At 41.4% G+C, this 16,130-nt stretch overlaps 1 protein-coding gene across 1 annotated transcript in view; it reads right to left on the bottom strand.

The window, feature by feature from the left end:
- ptprua (protein tyrosine phosphatase receptor type Ua) overlaps nt 1-16,130 on the bottom strand; it is a 188,496-nt gene that overhangs the window by 133,427 nt on the left and 38,939 nt on the right. The window contains exon 2 of the mRNA XM_040122540.1: nt 951-1,079. Coding sequence (XP_039978474.1) covers nt 951-1,079 — 129 coding nt within the window. The remainder of the gene's footprint in view (nt 1-950; nt 1,080-16,130) is intronic.

Below are 16,130 nucleotides of genomic sequence, written 5' to 3'. Positions count from 1 at the left end.
CTCAGTCAGTCTCTCCTTGAAGGCATTCATGATTAGAAAGAAGTTCTAACCCTGGTGACTCTCACACCTCCACACATCTGGCCAATCCCTGTGTCAGGTTGGCATGCTTGTCTGATTGGCTGCTTCGGAAAGCTATTCGCAAATGCTTTTTTTTTTTTTTCTTTCTTTTAATTATTTACAAACGATCAGCCCCACATTAAAAACCAGTTAATCTGCTGCCATGTTACAAACCATCCAGACCTCTCAGCTGGTCTGGGACATGTCTGCTTATTGTTCCAATAATCAAAACTAAACATGCAGAGGAAGCATTCAGTTTTGATGCTCCACACATATAAGGCTGCTGCCTCATATGAAATTAAATTTATTTATCAAATTAAATATAAAGATGTCTTTTTATATGGTCTTGTTTCTTTTATATCTCGTCTAAATGTATTTTATGTCTAATGTAAAGTATGTTGCATTGCCTTGTTGCTGAAAGGTGCTATACAAAAAAACATGCCTTAAGTAGTTACTAACAAAGCCATTAATACTGTTTGATAATGGATCCTTCCAAATCCCACTTTTTAATACATGTACACCCAGCTACAGTATTTCGCTTTCCTCTGCATACTGCTCACTTGAAAATGAGCATCCTAAATGTTGCTGCAAAAACTATTGAGAGTGCCTGGAATAGTCACTAGAACAGATGTTCATTTCCACCTGTTACTTTTCACACATGAGAGCTGTCCAATGTGAGAACAGTCCATAACTGGTCTGGAGGGAGAAACCCCGCTGCAGCAGATGTGCATTATACAGTGCACCAAGGTCAATGGCACAGAGACTACAGCTACATTTTACCACGCAGTCTGGCGCTTTTTTTTTTTTTTTTTTTTTTTTTTTAATGCTACCAGACCAAGGTGGTGTTATCTGGCCAATCAGAAGCCTTAACAGTGACACATATTGAAGCCTACCTCGTAGAAGATCTGGGGTCGGGTGTTGCCAATTGTAGGTCCTGATTAGCTGCCAGTCAAAGTCATCCTCTTGGCCCTGTCGGTATTCACACAAGCCAGGGTCTGAGTCTTCATCAAAGGTACAGCCAGCTACAGAGAGGAAAGAGCAAAATGTGTTATACAAGGCAAAACAGAAGAAAACATGAAACTTCTAGCTACTGGTAAACTTTCTTTGATACATGCTAGCAGGAGAAAAGTGGTGAAGGAAGGCATCACAGTCCTTATTGGAGAAATCTCAGAGAAATGATTGCTCAGTTACATCACCACAGGCTCACTGTAAATGTGCTAATACATCAACCCCCATAGAATCTTTGCTGCTATAAACTAAATTACAGCTAATGGTTGGCACCGGGTGGTCAGCATGGACTGCCTATCTCATCTATTCCCTCAAAATCCTCTGCTATTTGGTGCAATTAGCCCTGTGGTGTGAAAATGACACAGCAGCCACAGGTCACCCGGATAGCCAGCAATAATGGGCAGCAGTGCCAGAGCAGCGAATGGGGTTCTTCAACTGATGGAGAACAACAACATCCTGGCTCTCAGCCTATGAAGGTGACCCAATCCTGTCTGGCCTCTAATGGTTGTGTTCACTATTCTGCCATTATGTCACAGACCACATGCTTTTAAAGGCACCCGCTTGTTTGTCAAACCAGGTGGGAGGAAATGGTGCACTTTTTTAACACAAGAGCAATGTAAAGAAATGCATAGTCTGGACTTGGGAGGACCAATTTGTGGTCATGCATGAATGTGAGCCATACCCTCTACATGGCTTCATCCATAGAGCGTGTTTCCCATTGATACAGATCGTTTACACAACATGTCTTTCAAAGCTACATCTAACTATGGTACTGTCCATCGATTCATCTTTTGATAATTTTCTTGATTAATCTATCAATCATTAGGTCTATGAAATGAAAGAAAATAGTAAAATGTACCCATCACAATTTCCCTGAGTCCCCTCCAAATTGCTCGTCTTGCCCAAATAACAGTCCAAACTAGAAGGTATTGATTTCACAATGATGTAAAATAGAGAAAAGCAGGCATTTCATGGTTGAGAAGCCGAAGCAAATGAATGTTTGCTTGAAAACTGATTGATTAATTCATAACTCGTGAATCAATTAAAGGAAAATGTGGGTCTTATTTAATTGATTTGGACCTTGTTTTTACAGTTATGAAAATATTGGTTCCAAGGTCTGAAGAGGTGTACATGATCTTGGAGAAAACTTTGAAAATTGAATAGATCTTTATTACAGCATACATTTTGACATATCAAACACAGTTGCAACTGATAACAGCACTAATTGCTGCAATGCAATAATTGCTAGGCCAGATTATCAGGAACGTTATTAGTTCAATGTGTGATTTTCCTGCAAATTGAAGTCAAAATGTTTGCTTTGAAAAAGGTCTGTGAATCTGATTAATTTGGAAATGAAAACGAAACGGGAGTGCTCTGGTGCTGCAAGGAGATCAAGATTCAGGTCAGCAAGATTTATTCAGAAACCAAAAGAACATGTAAAGTAAGAGATGGACAGAATCTAAACAGTGACAAAAAGAAAAACACATGACCAAACATTTTGGTATCATTAAAATACAGAGAAATCCCTTGAAACCTTCTGGCTTCCAGAGGGGACACTGCATAAAAAGTTTGGGAACCACTATTTAGGAACATGGTGACATTGCTAAAATTGTATAACCATTAGCAGTTAGACAACCATACAGGCTTTTAGCAAACCTCCAGGTTAGCTAAATTTATTTGGACGAGAGAACAACCCAAACTGTTTTATGTAAACACCCACCGCAGCTTACAGCCTGACTTCATGGCTCATGTCTGACCTACTGCACCTGCTCTAGCTGTGCCCTAGCATATATTTTTTCTGTCCTAGGGGTTTTTAGCAAAATCACAAGTGTGCTCAGTGGCAGTTGATCTGATCCTGCTGGACCTATTCAAAGCACTGCCAAACCCAAGTTGTAATAAACTATAGTTTTCCTTTAACAGTTTTAGCACCAATGCCCTTTCTTTTTCCGCCTGTGCATTCAAACTCTGCACAAGCAGGAAAAGCCAGAAAGAATGTGAGCAGTGCTTCTACGGAACCAAATGAGCCTCCTGAGGTTCAAAAGAAAGTGTGATTTGTACAGATCTACCCGCCCAGAGAAAAGCATAGGTCCTGCTGCCAGAGGGTGACTCAGGAATAATGGTGCGGGATGCAGGGGAGCTGCCCATTTATAAGACATACAGCGCAGCACGGGTCTGTCACCAATCCGCTGAACTGGCCATTGTTCAGTCTGGCCCCAGCTTGGAAGACAGGCCTAAAGGTCTTCTATCTAACTCCAGACGCCCTTAGCCCACTGTGGTCCCTGGACCCTGTTCACTAACAGATTGTATTATGGCTTGGCAGCAGTGCTGCTGGTGTTAAAGAGCTACTCTGACTCCGTTCCAGTTTCTGCTAGTATCCCATTTGGCCTATTCCCCCAATGTTGCTTTTTGTGTTTTGTTTAGAAGCGCCATCTGTTTTCTTTGTTAATGTATAACTTTTGAGTCTGAAGAAATATTGCATGTTACAATGAACTACTAAGACTGCTAATTTTGGACCACCACTTTCGCTGTTCCTGCTGACAAACAAATATCACCACCCCACCTCCAGTGAACCTCCCCACCACCCTGTCCCCCTTCCCCTCTGTCTGTAGCTAAGCAAGCGTTTCCGGGTGTGTAAGCAGATCAGAGTTTTAATTGCCTCCTGTGTGAGGGCTGCTTGTTGTGCTTCGCTGTGCACAGTTATCTGAGGACGAGAGGGCTGAGTGGTGGAGCAGGGCCCGCGGTGAAGGCCTGCCTTTCTTCGAGAGCCCTCCAGCTCCAGGAACAAATGTCACCATCAGACACGTTCCACTGATTCCCCTCATTAAGACTCATCCTTCCCGGCCTCCTTTGCTTTTAGCGCACACGTTCCTCTCAGTGCCCAAATGAGCTTCTCTGGCAGCAGGAGGGCAAACCCATGTAATTAGAAAAGCCACATGCATTCTGCTGAATTCTTACTGATGTGTGTGTGTGTGTGTGTGTGTGTGTGTGTGTGTGTGTGTGTGTGTGTGTGTGTGTGTGTGTGTGTGTGTCTGTGTGTGTGCAGTGCCTCGAATGTACGCGTAAGAAGTGTGTGTGTGGTTAGCTGAGGATGTTTGCTGTTTTGATGTTTACTTAAAAATGAATCAAATTATAATGAATCTGTCAATGTCACACAAGCTGCAACCATAATGACTGTGGGAATGAATTATTTGTGTTCATCACAGCATCAGGGAATCTGGCCAACGTGGGACCAAGAATGCTTGAATTTCCACATAACAGTAACTTGAATGTGAGAGAAAGCAGTTTTTAGAATGCTAATTGCTTATTAGGGGCGATAGCACAGCACTGTTCAGCACAGTCCCCGAGCATTGCGCCGCCATGCAGAGCCGCAATAACACCTAGAGACGTGGACAGCGGGGACCGAGGTAACTTTAGCAAGCTACTGTCACAGCTGACAAGTTTCTCAGGAGGAGAACAAAGAAAGAGAAATAAATAAATATGCAAGAATGAGGTGCCCTCCTCTCTGAGAGGTAGGAGAGGTAATTTGCTAAACAAGACCTAAGCTTGTCGTAAGATACAATGTCTGGAATGTGCTACCTGTGTTTGGCGTGTACTCCTGTCTCAACTTCAAAACATTCTCAGCTCTTTCTTCTGCCTGGCAAAGAAAAAAATGACTTAGTGAGACTTCTTCTGTTGCTCTGCAGACAGAGTCCCACCTAACTTGTACCTTGCTACTGTTTTAACCCCGTGAAACCAGACTTGTTGTGTTATGCATATACAATTCCAGATGTTCATTGTCATATCACTTTATTGCTTCAATCCTAAATCACCTGCAATGTTCATCAAATTCCACATAAGCAAGCAATCAAGTGTTTTTCTTATTACTAATTTTATATGAGACTGCTGATCAGAAAAATCCTCTTTGTGGCATTGGGGGATTTAGCTGGCAAAGCCTGTAAGAGGCAGCAAAGAATCTCATTAACACAGCTTTCAGTGATGGTCTAAACACTGTTTCAGAGGTTTCCCCATGATATGTCTGAGGGGAAAACCCAATATAAGTCATTTTTCTGACTTTGTTTGGATTATAAGTGGTCAAATTTAAAGGATAAGTCTGGTTATTTCTCATATTTTTCTTACTGGCTCTCAGTACTTTCTGATTTTGATCCCCTGTTTGTGGCTCTCAGCCCTTAGGCCATTGGCTCCTAGTGAAGTAAAACGGCATACATATTTATAAGTGCCTCACAAATATATAATTTCAATTTTAAAAAAGCTCCTCGGTTAATTCCTCAAATAGCTGGTAACTGTGGTTTTAGTAAATTCAGCAGAGCAGTGTGTGTGTTCATGGTGATGAAGGTACATGTCATCCAGTACAACAGTGTGGCTCAATGTGTTTTTAATAGTTTTTGGACAAAGATGGAGCTCACAGAGAAATATGTTGTATCAGGCTTTGGATACACACACAATACTTAGTAGGTTAAAAAACGATTGAAGGGTTTTGGTATTTTCATGGCATATGTTGTCGGTGATAAATATATTAAGTATCACCAGCCTCATCCTTTAAACATATTGAATATCAGCATTTTCAGCAGCTTTACCTTACCTTACATTAATCTTAGCCACCATATATTTCCTTTTTGACAGTTTACAATAGACACAGATGGGAAACATGAGGGGGGAACACAGGGAATGATATGCAACAACAATCCCAAGCCAGAATCAAACCAGGGATGGTGTGATTAGATGGTAAAGCCCCAAAGAACAGATCATTTCTCATGGAGGTGTAGTGATATGTTTATATTTGCTCAGGTTTGAAGATATCCATCCTTGAAATTTCTGCAGCCGCATGGGATGAATCACATTTTGTTGGTTTCATTTTCTTAGGGGCTATTTCAATGGAAGAATGTAATTCTACTGAAAACTGTAAACAGTGAGTTTAATGGATTATCCGAAGGAAAGGGGACACTGTTTCTGGAGGGAGATGTTTAAGTTAATGCCAAATGCTGTTTTTTAATGAATGAAGCGCCACAAATAAAATTCTGGGGTGGACCTTAATTAAAACCTGGAACAAAACTACACCTATCTGCAAGGCTCCATTCCAACAGAAGTACATGTCATTGTAAAGCAGGAGATAGATGCCTTCTGCAACCGGTCAGTGGTTTCATACCTCAGTGTCCACAAAAGGTGTTAACTGAATCCTATTAGCAACGTTTGTGCAGAAAGTAGCAGTAAGAGCATAACTTTGCGGCACAAAGGTGCTGTGAGGCAGCCAGAAGAGGTCCAGGAGGGAGATTAATGGGAGATGGTGTAGACCAGCCTGAAGTGCTTCTGATGGACCCTGGATACGACTGTCCAACCTAGCTCACTTCTACAGTGACTACCACGACCCTGACTAAGAGCCCGCACAGCAGGCACACCATAAATACCTTGTGATGGAGAGGGAGGAAAACACAAGCCTCTTACATAGCATTTATCCTGGAGAGGGAGAAATAAATTAGAGGGGCGAGACAGAAACCGTGGGCGGGTTGAAGAGCCCTCAAACAGAAGAAGGAGAGAGAAAGAGCAAAGCCAAAGAGGGGCAGGGATAATAAGAACAAATCACAGATAGTGCAGAGCATATACAACAAGAGGTTTCTTTCTCTCCGAAAGCTATACAATATAAAACACCAAGAGGTAATCAAAGAAGTCTGGGATGAGTATGGGTTTCTATTGATTACACTGTTCCAGTGCAGTTCTCAGATGGGCTTAAATCATCTATATACAGATTTAACAAGGACACTCATTTGCAATTACTCTTACAGTACTAGGATAACAGTGATTACACAGTGCAAGGCAGAGTGGCGACTGATTCTCACGGATATAAATTCCAGCTAGTAAGAACGGCTGCCAGTCGGGAAGACTGCCTTCCACTCCTCATTGGAGAACACGAGCTGTCAATGCTACTGCACCTCTATTAAAAAGATACCCTTGGACTTCCTCTGTCATGATCGAGTTGATCACTGCTCTTTTTTCTTATGTTTTGAGGAAAAAGTCTTGTTTCCCCCCTTCTATTTGAGTTCAGGAATACCTGCTCTTCTGCATATGAAATTCAATTTTTAAGGCAGACTTCCATTCTTGTCACTAATCTTCCCTTACTTTTTAAAAAAACAGACTTAAACTTGACTGGGTGAAATTAGGGCTGGGTGACATGCACCACAAGTCACATCTTGGTATTTTTAGGCTGAGTGGTGATACACGATATATATCTCGGTATTACCTATGAAGTGGGCTAAATGTTCAGTTGTAAGTCAGAGCCAAGTGTGAGATGTTACAAGCACTTTTATTAAAACAGACTGTGATGAAAAGAAATGCAAAGACAGGGTTTCCTTCCCTGTTTGACAATGCACAGCTGCAAAATGTGTAAATGAGGAATTATATAAAATAAATAGCCTATATGAAAAAAAAAAACAGGCCTCTCTCTGAGAATGCTCTTTCAGTTGATTAAAATACTGGGCACAATTACAGGTTTTCACACAACTGTGCAAAAAACACAAATCTTTTAAATCGGAACCTTCTCCAGATAGCTGAACCCTTGTTTTTCTTTTTATAGACCGGGTCTTCTTCGGCAGACCAGCGCTCCGTCTCCCTCCATGTTGAGGGAGAACTTGTGAGCGAGGGGGGCCGGGTTCGCACGCAGACACAGAGCTAGAGTGGGGGCACGGTTGTGCGGAGAGTGTGAGAGAGGATCGATGCAAACACTGGCACAGCTTTACAGAAGAAAATGGGTTATGTAACGCAACATTACACTATTGATATAATTGGTATTGTTTCAGCCTGTATCTCCTTAAAAATATATCAATATACCTTTAAAAAAAAAAAAAAAAAAAAAATCGCTATATCAAGTCCAAGTCCTAGGTGAAACCTGACCAAAAATCTTGTCCTGTGCTGATAAGGGAGCTCATTTCCCATCGCATTAAAGCAAATTCCTCAGGCAAACCACCTAATATTGCGTAACCAGCAGCAGCACTCCACTGGCACCCCTTTAATCACAGCCCCTCAGATACAGCAGCTCTGTTGGGACTGAGGATCCAGGATGTTCTGCCGCTTCTCTTGTTTGGTTTGAGATAAAGCTCCGCTGCTGCGTGATTTGCATTTGAGCGTGTGCAAGCAGTGCATCAGGCCTGACAAGTTTACTTACGTAGAGGGGAGGAGAGGAGGGAGGGAGGGACGGGAAAGAGAAAGATGCAGCTGTACAGCTCATCAATAATGAGCCAGCAGAGGAGTCATCCGAACACCTCTTCTTCTTAGACCATTAATAACAGCCGCAGCGTTTTCAGGAGCCTTACCAAGGAGGGGGACAAGAAACAGCACAAGAAGGGGAGTAGGATGATGAAGAAGAATGGGCAATAGAGTAGAGTATGGTAATCTGATTAAAGAGAAACAACATTCTTCGCAGGCTGTAGAGTTGAACCAATATAGATTTTTGACTGGCAATACTGAAAACAGTATGCAGTGCTCAGACCAAAGTCACAGAGAGCCAATATTTGGATGTCTATAAAGATAACCTTTTCGTGCCACGAAAATATTCAGCGAATTTCATGCTTTGCAATCGGAAACTTTATTGAGGCCACAGTTGTACTAACTTGTACTAACATGTACACACCGCGTTAAAGGTGTCCTGCAGTTTTCTTGTAAACAGACAAAAACTATGTTCACATTCAGTTTTTCTCACCAAAAAACAACTTGTATTTTCCTGAGGTCGAACAAACCTGCTGAGTGCATTTCTGTGTGAAACCAACGGAAGGGTGTGAATCACGCGGCATGCTTGCTCATGCATGTGAATGTGCATCCCTGTGCGCAACACAAACAAAACAGGGACCTACTTTGTTAAAAACCCTGCTCCATAGTGCTCCTAGTGATCAAAAACTCCCCAGGGTACCTTTAACTGGTATTTTTTTAAAACAGAAACGGCACCTCACACATCACACTTCCCACTTGCGTCACAAGTACACACAATTTACACGGAACTGAAGTGTATGTGAGAGGTGGAATCTAATATTAACACATTGTTAGCCAGTTAGGTTGCCAGCCATTTTAACAGACTGTATCATTGTTGCATTGTACATATATAAAGCACATTTATTAACTTGATGTTAATTACTTCACGTTCACTTCGGTTTATAATAAGCTACTTGCACAGAGGACGTGAGGGCTCGATTTTTTACAGGACAGTCTCAAGCAAAGACAATATATGCATTTTTCTGACTTTGCACCTACACGTTGTTTTTGCTGACCACATACAAAGTTGTATGCACCAGATGTGGAATTAGTATATCTGATGGAGCAGTCCATAACCAAAGTAAAACGCAATCACAGGACTGACCCTGCGAATCACTAAATGAAAACATACCCTTGGCAGAATGCGGTGCTTGATTTTATGCCAACCGTGACAACCTGTGTGAGTAAACAGACTGCGTATGTGAGGAGAGATCGATCAAAATGTACTTGGCAGAGCTAGAGCTGAAATCATTTATCATAATTTATCATTAAACAGGGACTTGACTGGAGATACCCAAGCATGTTATGACTGATGAGCTGAACCACTGCGCTCTTATGACCTTTACAAGACAGTAAATGTAGAGTAAATGCTCTGGTAATGGCTATATGAGACAAACCTGGCCATAAGTCTCAATTAAATGAGGATGAACTTTGTCTCCTGTAAACCGAGCCCAAGTTTCTCATGAACATCCCTCTTTCTTTCTTTCCTGTCTAGCTCTTCCCTTCCTGTCTTATCTTTCTAGTACCATCTTGGTCCAACCTGCCATATTCTGATTCAGCGGATTGGGCAGAGGACACCATGCACACACAAGGAGGTGAATGGCAGAAATCTAATTTCCCTCTAACCGTATGCTGCACTCGGAGCGGATGCCAAGTTTGGCACCGCAGGGCATATGCTGTTGTGTGAAATTGTTTCATTCGTAGTCTACTATGGTTCCAGTCCCTAACTGTAACTCGGGAAAATCCCAGTAGCCAGGACTGGCAAGACCTGTACTTTCTGAAGCTGATAACACTCTTTAACATGTTTCAGTATCTTTAAGAGGGTGATGAATAGATTCGTACCGCCTCACAGCACAAAGTAACCATCGTGCACATTTTTTGCAGAGGTTGATAGGACTGATGTGCGTTTACATTTGACCACTTTCCTCTCCAAGAAAAGGAAGAAAAGTCAGTGTTTCCACAGTTTCGTTTCCGAAGTATCACTCTAACCTGAGCCGACGCGGCAGCACAGAAGAAATGGTCCATATTCAGCGAGAGTAAAAGGAAGGCTGCGTGACATACCAGCTAGCGAGACAGAAAAATAGATAGATACCGGCAGAGAACAGGGAAAAGGTTCTGGCTAAGAGATACTTCACCCTTTGTCACCGTGGAGATGCTGTATAAATTCTCTGCCAGGAAGAAAACGAGTGTAACAAAGTACCCATTGCAAACTGAGCAGATACTTTTCATTATTGCGGCTCTCTTCTTTCATTTCTCATTTATTCTTTCCAGCAATGCCCCCCCCCCCATCGCCGCCACCGTCGCCGCCACCCCACCCCCCCGACCCCCCATCCTCCTCCACAGAGACATCAATTACAAGGCTCCATCTCCAGCAATCTGAACCTGCGCTATAAAAACCTATCGGAACTGCTTCGCCGGTTAATGCTATTGTTAGAGATGTCATGAGGAGAGGGGCGCATGAATAGAGGCTGATGAATAAAAACAGACCTCCGATGAGGCTCAAATCAAACTAATTAAGAAGACGGAGGTTTTTTCTTCCGTACCTGCACTACAGCACTGGGCCTCTTCTCTGATGGAGAAAGGGAGGAAAATGACAGATACACTCAACTACAGTCATATATGAAAATTTAATCAAGAGTGCTGGAGGAGGCACTTTTTCTCTTCTTGTGGAAGGCCATTTTAAGTGCTTAAGTCAAGTCTTTTTTGTCCCCTGCAATAGAGGAATATTCATTTCCGAACTGACCTAAATGCATTAGTTGAAAGCTTCATATCTCTGTTTAGTGGTGATGTATTCATATTGGAAATTATTACTGTCTCCACAATTAATTTCTTCCGTGCCAATTAAAAGCTACATGTTAATGAACGGTCTCAAAAAACGTGACACTTTCCCGAGAAGGTGTGGGCCGACTAGAAATAAAACGCATCTGACCTTAAAGACTTAAAATACAGAGGCCTCAAAAAATAGCCTGAATCTATCTGCCGGATGTTATTTGTAGTTCTAGTAATGGCGTGCATAGATTTATGCAACATGCGTGATTGCATGATGTCACGGCAACCAACTGCCCGGCGGCTTTGTTGCTGATTTTCATACAATCAAATGGTAAAAATAAATGCTTAGGATTGCTCCGAGCAGACCGAACTCGGTCATGTGAAACTACAACTGAGGAAACAAGTGTACTGCAGAAAGACTGAATGGAATGGTTATTTATTAGCGGCTTTCATTTTTTATCTTGGGTGCGGAATACGTTATGTGCTCAGCCCTGATATTCACCGTGGCTGGTCGGCCACAAGAACAGAATACTCAGCAACCCATTCAGAAGTTTTTATTATTTATTTTTACTTGCTGTATACAGAAAAATCAGATCGGGAAGGGAACGTGCCAAGAAAACCAACTGACGAAATGCGGGAGACACGGATGGTAACGTTCCCTCTCTCCCCTTCATTTTCCCTCAGAGCTCCACAGGCCCCAACATCGCCGCTGCAGCTCGTCCCTTGAGTACTACAGGCAGCTGCAGGGGCCTGACCTCCATTACTGAGACAGGGCCCTGACTGCACAGCCCCCCTGCCATACCAATCCCAACGGGCGTATGGCTAGACAATGTACATTAGCACGCCTCCCCGTTTATATAAACAGTGTGCTCCTACAAGAACAGGTACAAAGTCTTAAACTCCTTGAGCTTTCGGAGAGGATACAGCAACAGCATTTTAGCATTAAATAAATTTGACAGGGATTTCATTGCCACTTTTTTAAGATGAGCAGTGGTGGAGGAAGTATTTAGGACCTTAACTTCAAAGGTAGCAATACTGCAATATAAAAATACTACACTACCAGTAAAGTCCTGCAAAGTGTCACTTAAATTAAAGAACGTCATCGGCAAAATCAACCTAAACGTATCAAAAGTATCAAAAGTAAGTATTACTACTACTGATGCATTAATGTGTAAGTGGCATTTTAATGTTGTAGGTTATTGAGGTGGAGCAAATTTCTAGGGCTACAACTAAAGATTGTTGTTCATTATTTTCTCAAATAATAGTTGTTGTTTTTTTTTTAAATAAAACATTAGAAAACAGTAAAAAAAAAAAAAAAAAAAAAAGACCATTAAAATTTACTACAGACCAAAATGATGTCGTCAAATGTCTTGACCCAAAAAAACCTCGAAGATATTCAATTTATTGTTATGTATTGAAATGAAACTGAAAAGTGCCAAGCTCTCACATTCAAGAAGCTGGAGCCATCAAATGTTTGGCATCTTTGCATGAGAAATAACTTTTAACAATTAATCAGTTATCCAAATATTTGATGACTTTTCTGTTGATCAACTAATCAATGAATTTTCTACTCACTGCAGCTCTTCTCATTTTAAACATTTTAAATAGGCTAGTCTAATCTAAAACAGTGCGTCGTATAATATAAGTTCATAATATGTCTTGAACAGAAAATCTTAGTCTGTGAAATGACAACAATCTACGACTGACATATAATTGTAGGGGAGTAAGAAGTGCTATATTTCCATCTGACTGTAGTGGAGTAAAAGTATAAACTAGTATGAAATCGAAATATTTGTGTAAAGTATGAGTACCTCAAATCTGAACTAAGGTGGAGTACTTGAGTAAATTTACTTAGTTTCTTTCCACCACTGAAGATGATACCAAACTGTCCTGTCCCGCATGCTGCATTTTTGAGGGCCAATGTGATAATGACATTTTAGGGATAACAACAAAACAACATGTCAGCCTATCTTCATTTTTTAACATGAGAGCATAACACACACTAACTGTTTCAAAAAAAAAAAACACGCGCTTTTGATAAGTATCTGTCAAATTTAGTTACCAAGGAATTGTGACCAAGATACTGGGTAGTTACTCGGTAGTTATTTCCAAAACCCTTAATTTCCAGCCCTAGTGTGCAACAATGAATGTGCTGCTGAAAGTCTGCAGGAACAGTGCGATGTTATCAAGTCACCGTTGAAATGGATTTCTGTTTTCGGCACCTTGTCGCATCTGGGCCAAAGAATTGGGGCTTCTCTGCAGGCAACGCAGGGCACCACCTGGGTGCTGCTGCTTGGTCAAACAGGTTGAGGAGGTAGGTGAAAGACACAGGCCCAAACGCGGTTATTGCCGCAATAGTGCTGGAAAACATCTGCATGCACACACTCATATTTGCACACACAAACAATATGCTAAACTCATATAACAGGGCACGGTAACCACAGCGATGAGAACCCCCTTTCTGAAAGAGATCAGTGCTCCTCAGAGAGAGTCACACTGTCTTCGCTTCGACTTAATTACAGCTCACACCTCCCCTCTCGCTCTGCAGAGGAGAGAAAAGAGGGCTTTGATTCAGATGCCCTGTGAAACCCTTGATCCTCTCCTTCCAGTGGCATCATTTACTCCGCTTTCTAAGCTGTTCTGTCTTTTGCTCTCACTTTGTATTTTTTATTTTTCACCCCACATCTTCTCCAACCCAGTCCGCGTTGCGCTGAGGATGCATCGCGCACATTTCTAGTAGCAGCCCAAGTTAACGATTCAGCTGCAGATGTAAGAGCTGTAAGACATGGAAACACAAAGTGGTATTCAGTAACAAGAGGCTTTACATCACATTATGAGCAACGCTTCCTTGAGCACCACATACATTTAAATGAGTACTCGTAATAAGAGGCTTAGCTCTGAGAGTGCTGTCCATTATTATGATAAAGAAATATTACCAAATGTCCAAAATGCATACATAATTGCTCTTCAATCCTTGAGTAGACTTTTGTGAGCTGCTTAATTCCAGCACGCGGGGAAATAATGCCTGCAGTTATTTAGAGGATCCTCAATTTCTTGGAAGAAAAGAAGAAAGGAAGGAGAAGTGAAAGAAAAAAAAGGAAGCAGAAGTAGAAACTGTTCGTTCATTTCAGAGGAAGGATTGTACTTTTTACTCCAACAAATGTAGTGGACAACTTTAGTTACTGGTTACACTGCAGATTAAAATTTTACATCCAAAATATGTGATTATCTTAACTCTCATATGATGCATTATTATAGGTTAAAAAACCAAAACGCATTGCTGGACAGTTGTTTGATTAAACACAAGTTTATTTAGAACTATGTACCTTGTCAGCACAGTATAAACTAACATTGTGTCTTTGATCTTGACACAGGAGTGCTCTATGAAACAAGCCACAAAGATGAGGTAATAATGCAGGACCCAACATAGCGGATACTGTACTCCAGCGAAGTAAATTCTCAAACACATTTGCAATTCATCAAATCATATGCAACCAACTCACAAACAGTGGACCTGGGGCCATTTTGCCCTCTGCACCTTGACCAACTGCAACTACAAATACAACATTCCACTATAAAGAATCCAATAATATAATGAATAGTGCCTACTTTTACTTTTGATACTTCTGTACATTTTGCTGACATTAATTCTGAACTTGTACTTAATTGTACATCTGAATTTAGGACTTTTACTTGTAATGAAGTATATTTTAAACTGTGGTATTACTACTTTTACTTAAGTAAATTATCTCAGTACTTCTTCCACCGCTGGTCACAAGTGGCAATTGTGGATTAATGGTAAATGTAGTGTAATAGTAGAACAAGTAGAGAAGAGTCATCGAGTCCAGGAAGCGAGTGGTCACACCAGACCAAGAACGGTTGTATCAGCAAAACCTTTGAGTGAATTGAATTTAGTAAAGGTGCAATTTATTGGTCATTAAATCAACTTTTATAATTTGGCCTTTTTTTTTAATCTCAAAAACAGCTGCATTGTCTCAAGATGACATCTGGGTCTTTGTAGTGGACATTTCACCAAGAAGAAAAGGTTCTCTTCAACACACAAGGAGGCATCTCGCACAACGGCAGCCTCATGTAGCAACTCTGTCTTACAACTGGAGAAAAACACGAGCGGTTCATAGGTCAAGGCTATAAGGCTGAACAGCACAGGTATTCTGTTGTTCAGCCAGCTAGCCTTTATGTATTGGCCCTGAGTCCCACAGAGAAAGAAAAGGTGTGTGAACAGTCCCCTGATATGTTTTCCCAGAGTACCCAGAATGACAAATGTTTAGGACCGGATCCATTCGGCCAGGATCCATTCAGGGCTGGCCAAAATAAAACCACAACACCCCACGGCCACAGGTATGATGATTCAGTGGCCTCATGCAACGTCTACAACTGGAAACTCAAACAGGATTGTAGCAACTGAAGTAAAAACTGCCAGATGACACGTATCAGAGCGTGATATGGTGCGTGCTGGCACGTGCTGGTGCAGCTCACCATAAAGGCTTCTAAACGCGTCTCAACAGAACTGAGGACACCGGGTTCCTGCCTGTGCTGTGTCTGACACAGAGCAGATCCTTTTGCCAATAATACGGCTTTGTAGTAACCAATAAAAAAAAAAGTCAATCTCACTATCACTGCCTTGTAAACACATCTCGCAGAAGCTAACGCTAGCTGACCTCATTATAGCTTTGCTAGAGTACACTTCTTTATTTCTTCTTCCCAGCTGTGTAGCGTGTTCATTTGAATATACAACCTATTTACGTAAAACTATTCCACACATATGCAACAAAGATCCTTGTCAGGTATTTTGTCTTACCGAATTCATCCAGTCCGCCAATGATGGTGCAACAAACTTGTCACACGTTCATCTCAACAACTTATCATTTAATTTCACTGTAAATACACCACAAAATGAATAGAAGGTAGGCTACAGTATTAATATTTTGAATCCACTATATGAAAATCTCAGGGGAAACATTGTTTTCAATTCATGTTCTGGCTAGAACATGAAAAAAAAAAACACACACCCATCAGCAATACACAAGAGGTTTTCCCATACA

This window comes from Xiphias gladius, chromosome 24 (genome assembly GCF_016859285.1).
Source record: "Xiphias gladius isolate SHS-SW01 ecotype Sanya breed wild chromosome 24, ASM1685928v1, whole genome shotgun sequence".
Classification (NCBI taxonomy): domain Eukaryota; kingdom Metazoa; phylum Chordata; class Actinopteri; order Istiophoriformes; family Xiphiidae; genus Xiphias; species Xiphias gladius.
The sequence above is the reverse complement of the archived record's forward strand: the minus strand, read 5'-3'. Positions and strand labels throughout refer to the sequence as shown.